This window comes from Xiphias gladius, chromosome 13, assembly GCF_016859285.1.
Source record: "Xiphias gladius isolate SHS-SW01 ecotype Sanya breed wild chromosome 13, ASM1685928v1, whole genome shotgun sequence".
NCBI classification, from domain to species: domain Eukaryota; kingdom Metazoa; phylum Chordata; class Actinopteri; order Istiophoriformes; family Xiphiidae; genus Xiphias; species Xiphias gladius.
The window spans coordinates 8,942,709-8,956,051 of record NC_053412.1 but is presented as its reverse complement, the minus strand read 5'-3'; the positions used below and the strand labels follow the sequence as shown (position 1 = coordinate 8,956,051).

At 43.6% G+C, this 13,343-nt stretch overlaps 1 protein-coding gene across 1 annotated transcript in view; it reads right to left on the bottom strand.

The window, feature by feature from the left end:
• The window catches only part of LOC120797946 (rho GTPase-activating protein 6-like), a 78,574-nt gene that overhangs the window by 62,213 nt on the left and 3,018 nt on the right, over nt 1-13,343 (bottom strand). Inside the window, exon 2 of the mRNA XM_040141777.1 lies at nt 12,345-13,056. Within this exon, the coding sequence (XP_039997711.1) occupies nt 12,345-12,827 (483 nt within the window). The 5' untranslated portion in view covers nt 12,828-13,056. The remainder of the gene's footprint in view (nt 1-12,344; nt 13,057-13,343) is intronic.

The window sequence follows — 13,343 nt, the reverse complement described above, 5'->3', positions numbered from 1 at the left end:
GCACTATGAAGCTGGACTGACTGTAATCGAACGCAATCGCAGTTTAACTGCAGGTATACGCACAATCTTCAATACGCTCACACCTGCAACCAATACGCCTCTTCCCCTCTGGAACTTGAGTGTGTCAACTCATTCCTATGCTGAGCTATTTCTCTATTTATAGCCCCGCAGGTCCGGCTGTGTCTAAAATGCCTGCGGTCTTCATTCTGTTTTTTGCTTCCTTACTGTCTGACAGATCTGGGAGCCGAGGTGGGACAGTAAGAGGTCCTCCGGTTTAAATTGCTTTGCTTTTCAGGGCCAGGAGTCGTACCAAAAAAGAAAAGAGTGGTCTGTCATTTGTCTGATGTTCAAATTATGGTAAATCCATGAGTAAGTGTAGATTATCTGTATAAGTGTCACTCGAGTATCTACCTTAACATGACTTCACCTCTAATCCTTACCACCCTACTGACCTCTTGACCCTCTTGCACCAAACTGACTCCCCAGTTTGTCACTTCAGTCAATTTGCAGCAACATGGATGTTTTTCCTCTGCATTGGAAGGCCGAAACAAAAACAGAAAATCATAGCCAGTGTTTATGTTGTACTTCGTTACACAGCTGAGTTACAAATCAGAGTCGTTATGGATACACTCCCGAAGGTATTTCCAACAGAATGCAGTCAGTGTTGGCCAGTTGTTTGTTAGCCCAAGTTTACTCCCAGTAGATAATGGTGACTCCTGCCCGGCCCGGCCAAGAGGAGCGAGGAAGAGAGCGGAGGAGATAAGACTCACTCTGAAATGAGCCCAGTGTGTGTGTGTGTGTGTGTGTGTGTGTGTGTGTGCGCGTGAGAGAGAGAGAGAGAGAGAGAGAGTGAGAGAGAGATTCTGGAAAATCAAAGGAGGTACTCACACTTAGTTCAATACGAAGGTCTGACTGCTGTCTTTGTCTAGTTGTGTCTCTTGCTCTGTCTGCCCCCCCCCTTTACGGAAAATTATTTTTAGAGCTGCATTCAAAGGTTCATCGGGAGAATAAAGTTTGAAGCTGGGTTAGCGCACGAGCGTTTCTGCTGTCCGTGTCTGTTTTGGAGTATATCAGGGCTACAGCTAACATGATTCATAAATGAATCAATTACTTGATCGACAGAAAATTTTGATGATTGCTTAATTATTTAACGGATTTTTCAAGTTAAAAAAAATACCCAGCAGTTGGTGGTTGCAGCTTCTCATATTAGAGGTTCAGAAGCTTTTCCTTGTCTTACATGGCAGTAAACTGATTATCTTTGGGTTCTGAGATCAACCTGAAATGAAAATGGCACTTCGGGCTTTAACAACTTGTGATGGCCTTTTTTATTACTACTTTCTGCTGGTTTAATGATTTGTCAATTAATCAAGAAATTTATGGACAGATTCATCAACACTTTTAATGAAACGTAGCCCTAATCAGGCCCCTAAGATCCTTACCAGAAGTCTGTGAGTGAAAATGAAGAGCTAAGCTATGAAATCAAGAGACTTTTTCCTCTTAGGAATCTCAAAGTGTTCAGCAGATTTCATGGAAATGACACGTAATGGACATTTTCCTGGGGGAAGCGACAGAGGGAAACTCATGTGGTGTCAAAAACAGACAAAATTCACATGCCCAGTAAGTTTTAACATGCCCTCTAAACTTTGATGTTTTACATTTCGTCTAAATGGATTTTTGTGGTTCTGGCCTGATGGCGGAGCAAGATAAAAAGTTAGGAGGTCATCAGAAACATTAAGATTCATCATCTGGGGACCATGCATATCCACACGCTAACTCGTGGCAGTCTGACCCCTACTTTTCGAGACAGAAAGTGAGGTCGGGGAGGAAAAACAAGTGGAAACTACATAAACAACGGTTTTACGCAGCTGCTTGAAAGATGACACTCGTTTAGTTGCCCTCAGCTCCTCGGGCAGGTCAGCTCAAAGGAGCATTCATGTCCGAGAACAAATTGCTGCATGCTTTCAGTGAAATCTTTAGAGGGGCAAAGCTGGACCTGTCTAACAAACCAAGGCTTTGATCCCAGCTTGATTCTTGTTTTCTCAAAAGTAAAATCAAGCCGGTGTGAGCTCATATTTTTACTTCAGCTGCCGCATTTAGCATAAGCTGGAGATTAGAAAGAAAGGGGTTTGGCAGTCCAAATGAGAAGGAGAATATGGCCAGGATGTCTGTAAAAGTGAGTCACTAAAAGTGAAGAATGGACGGGAGTCAGCTTCCGTGTAGAAAAATGAAACCAGGCAAAATAGGGATGGGTGGGTGAAGAGGAGAGGAGAGGAAAGGAGAGGAAGTTGGGGGGTAACTCAGTCAGTAGCCACCCCTCTTTCAGTAGGAGCCCTGGGGCCTCGGCATGAAGCTCTGACCTGGAATTCCAAATAAATAATTCCCTAACCCCCCCTCCCCACTGAAAGAGACTGGAGTAACACACACACACACACACACATGGTGGTGCACCAAGCAAAATACATAATTTCTCCAAAACCATGGCTTATTTAAACTAGTTTTCCGAGTATTTGAAAGTATTTTTGATCGGCGGACACTCGTTTAGTCACTGAGGTAAAATCACAGACACATGCATACACAAAAGCGCACACGCTCGCAGGTATTAGTTCTCAAAGCCGAGTAGCCTAAATCCTGCATGTGTGAGCAGGAACAGTTAGCTAATCCTCACTAAATACAGCATGAAACAGTTTTACTCACTAATAAATAGGCCTGACACTGACACAAGGCATGACACTGAGGTCAAAATGAATTGATTATTAATTAGTAAGAGTGAAAGGAGTGACTGAGCTACCAACCTGGATAAGACAGGCAAGAATTCGCCACGTAAAACCGTAGTGCAGCCAAAATACGTAAAGGTTTATAATACCTCTGTGTGGGCTGTAAGCAAGATGTCCTACGCTGAACTGAGATGCGCTAATGTAACAAACCGAAATTCCCATAAAAACCGAAGCTTGACAAAATCAATTGGATTCTATGAACTGGATATGGACACGCATCGGCCTTTTCGATATTCCCTATGAAAAACTGCTGCGTGCGTACACACACTGGCTGAAACGCAGACGCCCACCCTATATCCATAACCACAAGGAAAACATCAAGCTAGAAAGACTCGCTTCATTAATATCCTCCTAGAGGTCAGCAGACACATTCAAATAGATACTGTTAAATGCTGTAAAGATGTCTGCATTAGTTGTACCTCTCATACTGAGGCTCATATTTAGCAGAAATTGAAGGATAATTCTGATTTATTCAAACCTGAGACTTATTTTAGCAGTTTTGGCCATTGCTGCTTTCAGTACAATTTGCTCACCAAAGTGATTTCTGAAATCTGGGAGCAGGGGGGGGGGGGCATCCCCTCAGCAAAGTCAGGCAGGGCAAGAAAACACAAGCACTCAGAGGATCACACCGGTTGTAAGCAAGCCAACAGATACAGAGGGCAAAAAAAAATAAATGTTGGTTCGTCCAACTTAAAGGTTGAATGTGGCTCCGTTTTTTGCCACAACGCAATGCAATGTCAACCCAGCAAGGCTCGGCTTTGGTCAATCTTTTTGTTTAATTGTTTTTTTTTTTTAATGTAAATTCGAAATGTGCATTTAAAATTGCCTCAAAAGCAAATTTGAGGGGAGCCGAAGTATTTTTTTTTTCAGAAAATAGTTCTGCGGTCACTAAATATACTCATTTTTAGATTAGACGGAGAGCGGGGGTGTTTTCACATGTTGTGAAACATTTTCACCCAGTGTGAGTATCGTATCACCAGAGTTTACACTGATTGAGATGAATGCCTAACTGGGAAGTTGTAAACTTAACACACCATGGCATATGTGAGAGGATGTTATCCGTGCTTTCCCCCTCCGGCCCATGACAGGCCACATTAAAGAGAACATTAGTGGACGTAGGGGTCACTGTAATACACACACACAAATACACAAGGGGATGGACATATTTGTCTTCAAGACTCTAAAGTGCACAATTAGATCATCCACCCACTGCCCTTGGATTCTCTCCCACACACATGAAAACACATGCACACAAAAAGTAACTCAACACTGCTGCTTTCTCACTGGAGGAGAGGTTTAATCGGCAACAGACAGAGAGATTCTGGCTGCGGAAATTAATGTTTACTTTTCAGCCGTCTCTATTTCAAGCTGCTCTCTTTTCCTTCATTGTTGAGAAAACATCCCAAAGGAGATGTGAGATTGCTAAACCAAAACACTGCCAAACAAAACCCGCTGTTTCATATGGTTCTTTTCAACAGAATATCATGCAAACTTGTCAAAAAATTTGCCCTGTGAGGTATCATGTTTTCTGCACACCAATGAGAGGTAGCTTAGAATATTTCTTTTTCACACTCATTATACAGTGTGTTGGGGTCTCTCTCTCAGACACTAGTTACCTCTCACTGGAATCGAATGTTGATGTCATATCCCCCTGGCCTCTAAACCGCAATTCATACAGTGTGCTCTGCCATGTCAGGTTGTCTGATTACTTTAGGGCACAAAGGGATATTGCTTTACAGCACGAGACAAGGGTGCCTTTTCTGTGCTCAAGAAAAAATCTTAAGGAGCTTATGAGAAATCTGTGATTCGTGAAAAGCCAACATAAAATTGACCTCTATTTTACAGAGCTGAAACACGCGTCTCAACAGGCCGCCAAATCAGATTTGAGAACGCAGCAGATGCAAAAAAGAGCGTGACTGAAGGGCACTACGACCAGAAGGGCACCAGCATTGCCATCATTGCATACTAAATTCACTACATTGTTCAATTAGGTGTCGGCGGACACTTCGCACATGCCCAGTAACGCGCAGCAAAGATGGAGCTGCCCGCGGCTCCGAAAAAAAAATCACAACGGGTGTTTAAATGGCGCTGAGATAACCCTGGAGGCACATCTGAAAGGCAAAATATACGGCTGTCAATCGATACGCGAACGAGCTTCTGCTCTACCACTCCTCTCACACTGAGGCCGCAAGCTGGTATCGGCTGCCGGGAGAGATCACGGCGACCGACTCACAGGCCAGCAAGCTCCCGGTCCCTGCATTAGCCGAGGCATGACGAGGACGTAGGTGAGGGACTGGCCAGGGCAACATGGAGCAATATACTGTCAGAATAACAAGAGCAATCCTCCGATATCGACCAGGAAAAAAACATTCAACTACAGCAGTTATAAGATGGTAAAATGCCTCTATATCAAATGGAAAAGCATGTTTAATATGACTTGGAGTATTTCTATCACTTCCATTGAAAGCAAACAACATTATGGTCTGTCAGTAGGTTGTACATGTTAACAAACCAGGCCCATTAAACTTAATGAGGACCATAATCAAACTACAGCCCCTTGCAGACCCACATACATAAATCCAGAGCTTCTCCCTGGAGGGGAACTGTACAGGAACATATGGCAGAGGCCATCCGTACCATACGCAGGAATCTTTAACAACAAGAAACAGCAGGTTCAATGGTAATATTTTGAAGAACATTTTAGTTCATCTGCTAAAACTCTTGAGTTGGCAGCACACGGCTTCAAAGTGAATAAAACATGCAAAAAGAAAATCCACCGATAATAAAAGTGACTTAGAAGCCCTTTAACTGATGAGAGCCCTGACTCAGGATGCTGTGAGATTAGACTACGACTTTAAGACAACTGTGAGCAGATCCAAATCAGAAACTACTGCTGTAAGCCAAGCAAATCAACCTGTGTTCCATCTCAGTTTCAGTGTTTTGACAGAGGCTCTTGCAACAGCGTGATGACATCCTACTTATGACTCCGTGCTCTACATTGTGCTCCGCTAGCGCTGCAATCTTGCTACGGTGATACTGTTTGGCTCAAAAACAAAAACAACAAAAAAAAAAAAAAAAGACTTTGTGAATCTTGGCTGAACTTCCCAAGGTAGTGTGTGAAATTGTTTTTAGTGTATATTTTGGTGCATTCCACAGATGTCGAGCCGTCAAGGTCTTGCTCCTTCGACGCAGCCTCCTCACTTTGAGGGAACTTAGGGAGGAAAGGCAAAATGGATAGCAGTTAGGCTCACAAACTCAAGCCTCTCTGTTTCCTCAAGCATGTCCAAGAGAAAGTATATTGAAACAGGGTACCGTGCGTATCCAAAATTCAAGAGCACCCTACCAGCAGCTAATAAAATGAATTTACATTTTCCCGCTGGATTGCTTCTTTGTTTTGTGTTTGGTCTTGATTTTCGTTGGAGTTGTTGAACCTATCAACTGGTTGGATTTGTCTCATTCTGGGAGATTTTATGATTGATGAGCCGCTAATCATAAAAGCCTGAGAGAGACCACAAGTTTTCCCAGAGTGCAACACGGGCAAGAGCAAGTGTTAATATGAATCATAGACTGTACGGCTCATTTTTTGCTAATGACGGGGATATCAATCTATGTAGACCTCTGTTTCTGTGGTAGTTGCCTACTGTGATTAGATAATAACCTTTATATAGAGTAGAGCTGAAATTTTCAGTTGATTAATCAATTAATCTATCAGCAGAAGTTATTTTTTAGGTGAAAAGCCTCTAAAATGTGACAACGCCCTTAAATATCTTCGGGTTCTTGGCTGTTGGAGACACCAAAATTGTAATTTGGGGGAAGTGTAGTGGACATTTTTTACTATTTTCTGATATTTTTTACATACTACACGATTATTAAATTAGTCAAGAAAAATAATCAGCAGATAAATCAATAATGGTAACGATCGATAGCTGCAGCCTTAGAGAGCACATTTCACAATTAAGTTACAAAGTGCTTTCCAGCAAACAATGGCAAGAACATCAGAAAAAGCATAGACAACGATGAATAAAAGCAATGAATTAAATCAAAGCAAGAGTACTGTCATAAGTAAAGGCAATTCTGTCCAAATTCATTTTAAGCTGAGTTTTAAAGGAATGCTCCACAGAAAATTTCAGTTTTCGTCACACACTCACTACCTGCCAGAAAATATGAGTGTATCGAATATACAGAAAACAGAGACGGAGACTTTTCTTTCACCATAAAATGTGACAAGTTGTAACTGATTTGAATCCAAGCGGACTCCAGCTGCCTTCCTTCATGAAAGAAAAAAAAAAACTTCAGAATCCCCAGTAGGTGATGTCTGATAAACAAAACATTGTTTTTTGGTGGAGTAATCCTTTTAGGCAAAAAGAAAAACACCCATATGGAGAGCTTGATTTCTTTGGGCAGGCTTAGAGTGCTGACAGCAAAGGCATGGTTGCCTTTAGTCCTCGGCCTGGACCTTAGAATTGACAGACGGGTCCCGCACGAGGATCTCACAGTGCAATCCAAACGTAATAAAATCAAAACAATCCTTTCAAGCAGTTAACCAGTGAACAGATATTAAATCTGTCCTCCTGTTTCAACCAGATGCTTGCTGCAGCATTTCTTTCCAATGCTCAGAACATGTGTTATTATTTTTATAAACACCTCAATGTGGACCACTCGGTGAAACTTGGTAAAAAAAAAAAACACACACACACACACACGCACACACACACACACACACACACACACACACATGCACACACACAACTGTTGCCTCCTGGCAGAGAGCATTGACCTGAGTCAACGCCCTAGCCTGTATGGTTCTCAGCATAAACCATGGCAAACATGTGGAGCAGTCCCAATGCTGCAGAGAGCATGGAGGCTGAATCCGACTGCAGGAGTTCTGTTTTTACAGGATGAGTAAGCTTGCAGCACGAATGTTTTTTTAATTACAAATTTAAAAAACTGTGCGAGGGATTCTATCAAAATAAATCACAGTAACGTTACATAGGAAATTCTACCCCGTAGCCAACAATCTGTCTTGAATAAGTTTGAGCAGCTCATGATAGTCGTGTTTAATTATTAACATTGCCGTGGAATTTTGTAAATGTTACCTTTAAAGGAAAGCTTTTCACTCCTTCTCCGCCAGTTGTCTTTTACTGGAAGAGTGTATAAATGAAGTAGAAAATTCCAAATGGTAATCTTCCGAGGTCCCAGTTGTCATGACCATGCCTCGGCTATATTATAAATAGAAAACGGGGATTTGCTTTGAGCAAACACACAGTAATAACCTCCCGTAATCATACGTGCCACTGAAACAATCAAAACAGACTAAAGTTGGGGATCAACGGTTTTTACTGACTAATAGCACCTCTTTAGCCTCTACAGCCGGCATTACCTTTTATTGACTCACTAGATTAGATTACTCATGAGGGTGAAGAAGGCAGGCCTACGTATTTTTTTTTTCTTTCCCCTCCACTTTTCCACCAACTCCACTGAGTGTTGGTCCGTGGGTTTGACATCTTGACTGCGGTTGTGAATGCATGCAGATTCCAGTGTCGGAGGACAAAACTCCCACTTCAAAGAGCCGCTGATAAACTGCTCTAAATCATCTGTTATCGATCATTTTTTGTAGCAGCAGTTGCAGTTTATTTTTAAATCGCGGAGATCTCGTTTTGGAATGATTTTTCTTCACTTGGTCTCCTTTCTAAAGTATTAGGCGTAAGTGGGCCTAAAAATACACACGTACAATGTCGACATTTTTGGCACCCGATAAACCAGGATTAAATTAGCCGACCACTGTTTCCTCTCTGAGTCTTCGTGCAAGTGCGTCTGGTCGCGTTGTGTTTATGTCTGCCTGAGGTACGAAACGCAGAAACACTGTGTACGTTCAGTGTGTACTTCACACGCTGAAGTTACGGGTTCCACTGTGTCGGAGTCCCTATAAAAACCTACACTGTTTTTAAACACGTGTTGATATGATGCCCGACTTTTGAGCCAGTCACTTCGCCAGAAGGAACCGCTTCCAGTCACTGACCCCTCCTATTGTAAAAACACAGAGGGTACTTTATGATGGTTTTTCGGTGTCATTGTTCTTTCAACATCGACGACCTGGCCATGGAAAAAGGCTATTAAGCAATCATGCCCAATATAACTGTCATGCGTTGCTTTTTGTGTAAACCCTTACATCTCCACTTTGTCTCTCTCTCTCTGCCTCTCTGTCCACGTCTCCCTCCTTAAAAAGGCATAGCACAAGACTAATCTGCACAGGTTGCCCTACCCACACACAAGGCGCACACACACACACACACACACACACACACACACACACACACACACATGCATACATGTGGTGGTGGTGACATTTGTGAAGTGTCACAGACAGTGAAAAAATGGGGGTTTGGGACATTTTGGTCAAAACTGGTCAAAGTGGCATCAATACGATGATGAAGTAACTACCCTGATTTTTCAGGTATTCAAATCGCGGGATAAGCCCAAAAAGACAATGCCGTGGTTATTTTTAAAGGGGCACGCCACTCGTTTTACAAATCAGGTTCAGCTTTTCTGTGTTTGTCAGTCAGAGTTCGACTCAGCTGGTGAAAACAGTTGTACAACTTCTTCTGTGGGTCAGGAGGTGCTTGGGAAAACAATACTGATGATGTTATAGACAGAGACAGCCTGGAATACAAAGTGGATGTGGAATATGAAAGACATGGCTGTTGGGTGTAGTGAAAGACACTGTTGCATTATGGTAAATACAGGACCTGGTGTTTTTAGGAGTTTGACCCACACTAAGATTAAAAGTCAGGATATCTCAACCTCTGCTACTTTGATCTTTTTTTTTTTCTTTTGTCTCTCACAGGTCCCCCCACTTTATGAAAGTTACATACTTTATACCTTTGAAATACCCTTTAACCAATATACATTTCTGATATTAGATTTCCAGAAAATGTACTGCGACAACATGAAATAGAGGATCTAATACATATCACGTACACCTACCATCCATGCAGCTATCGTTCTAGCATGAAAATCGACTTGCAAAAACTTCATTGATCCTTCCACTGGTTTCATTTTTGGTCAGTTATATCATCATCATCACTTGGAGCTGGAAACTGGGGCTCTTGATAGTCAGACAATGAGCCAAAACATGTAAACATGGAAAAATGTGACAAAGACATAGACGTGGGAAAACTGGGCGTATGCACAAGGCCTTGGACCCAATAGGGAGTCTTTGCCTACTTGTAAATAGAAATGCAATGTGATTATACTTGTTTGGTTGTATGGTAAAGTACCCAAATGTCAATATTAAGTGTCAAATGCAATTTCAGCAGGGGAAAACACACCACCGGTAAACTGTGAACTTCAAAAAGAAACAGGAGCTGGAGATCCAAGCGACAGGGATAATCAAATAGAGTTGTAACCGACATGAGCCAACACTCATTCCTTTGCGATCCCTCTCGCTCCCTCTAAAGTCCTGTGTTAAACAGACACTTCTTTCTTTTTCTTTCACCAGAACCGACAGACAGAGTGAACTTCCCCAACAACCACTAGAACCACTGCCAGACTGTGGATTACAACTGTGTCTGACACCTCCTGTCAGCAAATGCAAGATGAAATTTTATGTATCTCAACTAAGTGGAGATGCATGTCCCGTCTGCGGAAAGATAATCATGAAATATCAGGTTTTCCCTAATTTATAATATCTGTGAAAAATGAAAAAGCCTTTGTTTACACTTCATTTCAGGGTATTACTTCACACCCAACAGTGTGTGAAACATCCCAGCAGACCAGCAACACATCTTGGCTCTGTATTTTTACAAACACTCTGAGGTGCAATAACTTCATGGTCCAGATTGCACTAACGACTCCAAACTGATGGCCTCATGTTATCCTCAGTGGGCCGCGGTGTGTGTGTGTGTGTGTGTGTGTGTGTGTGTGTGTTGGGGGGGGGGGGGCATGGAAAATACAGTTACAGCGGTGGGAAACTCTGCTGAGCGAGAGCTTCTCGACATCTTAGAGAGGAAGAGAGGGAGGAAAAGACAGTGTGGATGCGTGCCTGTGTCTGTGTGTGCGAGGGGAAAGAGAGGCACACAGCAAGAAAGTGAAACAGAGAGAGTGAAGCTGGAGCTGTTCTTTGTAATAGGAAATGATGGGAGAGCTGTTTGAGGGCCGTATGGTTTTGACCCCGTGACCGCTCCCAGTCGTGAGAACCGAGTCCCGGGCCATGCATCCTTAAGACCCTCGCATCAGCAGACACACGCGCTGCTGCACGTACACACACACACACACACACACACTGAGTGCAAACAGACAAGCAAAATACATATCCACTAAGGCAGAGAGAGAGAATAAGTCCACAAAAGAAGCTGGAAAATGATTCTACCTTACCACCACTGCGTGTGGACCTGTGCCAACTATGCAGCCTATAAAGCCCCCCCTCTAAAAATAAGTTGCCAGAGTATGTTTTGGTAAGGACTTAATAAGCTACCTTCGCCTTATTCACACTCTATTTAGAACCCATGTGAAGACAAAGGCCCAACCAGTCCAATGACAACAACATCAGGAGAAAAAAAAGGACTGTGAGGGAAAAAAACTAAGTGTGCACTTCATTGCACTTTTTGTTGGAATTATTTAATCCGCAGAAGCTCCTTAAGAGCTTCTTTAGCTTTCCAAGGTGTACCTCTATGTAAGGTGTGACTCTCACAAGGCCTGACAACACAGCAGTGACGAGCCATGAAAAGATCCAGGTGGTAGAAGTGGAGCAGTGATGCCTGCGCCCCCCTTCCCCCAGTTAATTACCCCCGTGCCCTTGGGCAAGACAACTGCTCTAGTTGTAGGCTGTGGTGTACTGGTTTTCGTACTGGATGGCTTCCAGGTGCAGACGTCAGAGTCAGGTCAGCACTCCCTCTTCAAAACCCATAAATCTTCAAAGTTGGGCTCCAACATCTCTACACACGCACACGCGCGCACGCACACACACGCACACACACGCGCAGACACACACACACACACACACACACACACACACACACACACACACACACACACACACACACACACAAACAAACACACACACACCTCAAGTCATGATGTCTGACTCATGATGCACAGACATTTCTGGGTCCAAGAATCAAATGTGCAGTTTGCTGAGTGTGGCTGATCTTAAAGAGATTTTCAGCAGATGCGTCTCCTGGCATTCTTGCTTCTAGCAGAAATAAACACTTTAGTTAAGTCTGTTGATTGCTTACCCCCCCCCCCAATTATTCAGGTGTCATATAGACTTTCTAGCAACAGGTTAAAATCAATTAAGGGATGGATTTGGAGAAGACCTGAATTCTGTTAGGCCACTTTTCTATGCTGACTTACAGCAGTTTAGCCTGCATGTATAGTGAGGAACCTGGTGAAGACATAAGGGGAAAATACATGATTTTGTACAGATGGTTTATTGCCTTATGATGGCCATATCTGCATCAATCCACTGAACAGAACCTGGACTCTTTACTTTAAAAAAACTATGACCCGGTTGCTCAGGATGAATTAAAACCACAGAGGAAGATACTTATTATACTACGCTGGAAACTGTACCTCTGATTTCCACACAACGTAAGCGTGAGAGCTGGACGGCTGCACTTTCTTCTGGAGCCACCTCCGCGGCGAGAAGAGCGTACCGGTGCTCCCGGACGGCGCGGCACCGGGTCCCCTCACCAGAAACGGTAAATCCCCGGCGGTATTCCTTTTGGCTCGCTTCACGATGTCATAGTCAAAGTGGCAGTTGGAGGATGGCGATACGTCCAAAGGTATGGAAGGAGAAGAGACGGACGGGGTTATGGGCTCCTTGAGTGTCGGGATCTTGGTGCGTAAAGCCGGTTTGACGGCCACACGCTCCGGAGACGCACCTGCGTCCGCAGAAAACGGTGCTCCACTCGCTCCATCAGTGCCGGTGCCATAATGTCTTATGATTGCGGGGTCCAGGCTCCGGGTCTGGCGCAGCCTCCGTTTGGTGATGGCTTTGGAGGCAGGAGAGGAGCAGGAGAAGACGCTGTTGAGAAGTCCTTGAGCGGCAGACATGTCTCCTTGTTTTGGATCTCACATCAGCGCTGCTCGGTGCGTCTCTTTAAAGCTCCAGCCACAGGACCGGAATTTGGTGCTGTCCCATCAAGAGGAAGTTCCGATGTACGAGCTGGTGAGGAGCTGGAATGTGCTGCATTCGGCTGCGGACGCTGCGCAGTGTGGAGAAGGAGCAAGTCAAATCTTCTCTCCCTCTGCCGTGGTCTTCTGCACTTTGGTCACCGCCAAACTGGAGTGAGAGTGAGAAGACAGCGTGAAAGTGTGTGTGGATGAGTGTGGGAGGGGTTCAGAACAGTTGAGAGGAATGCTTGCATACTTTCATTTATTGCTTAATAACCAATTTAATGTCAAAATATTGTATTGTTAAGAACTTCCTTAGTTTTTGCAGATTTTGCTTTTCAACTCTCCAGGTGAGTTTGCAAAAAGAGTCAACTTCAGACCTCCTCGGCGCTTCAGTCTCTTTACTGATAAAATGTAAATTACTTCCAGATGATCAGTGCGCGATCACTAATCTCA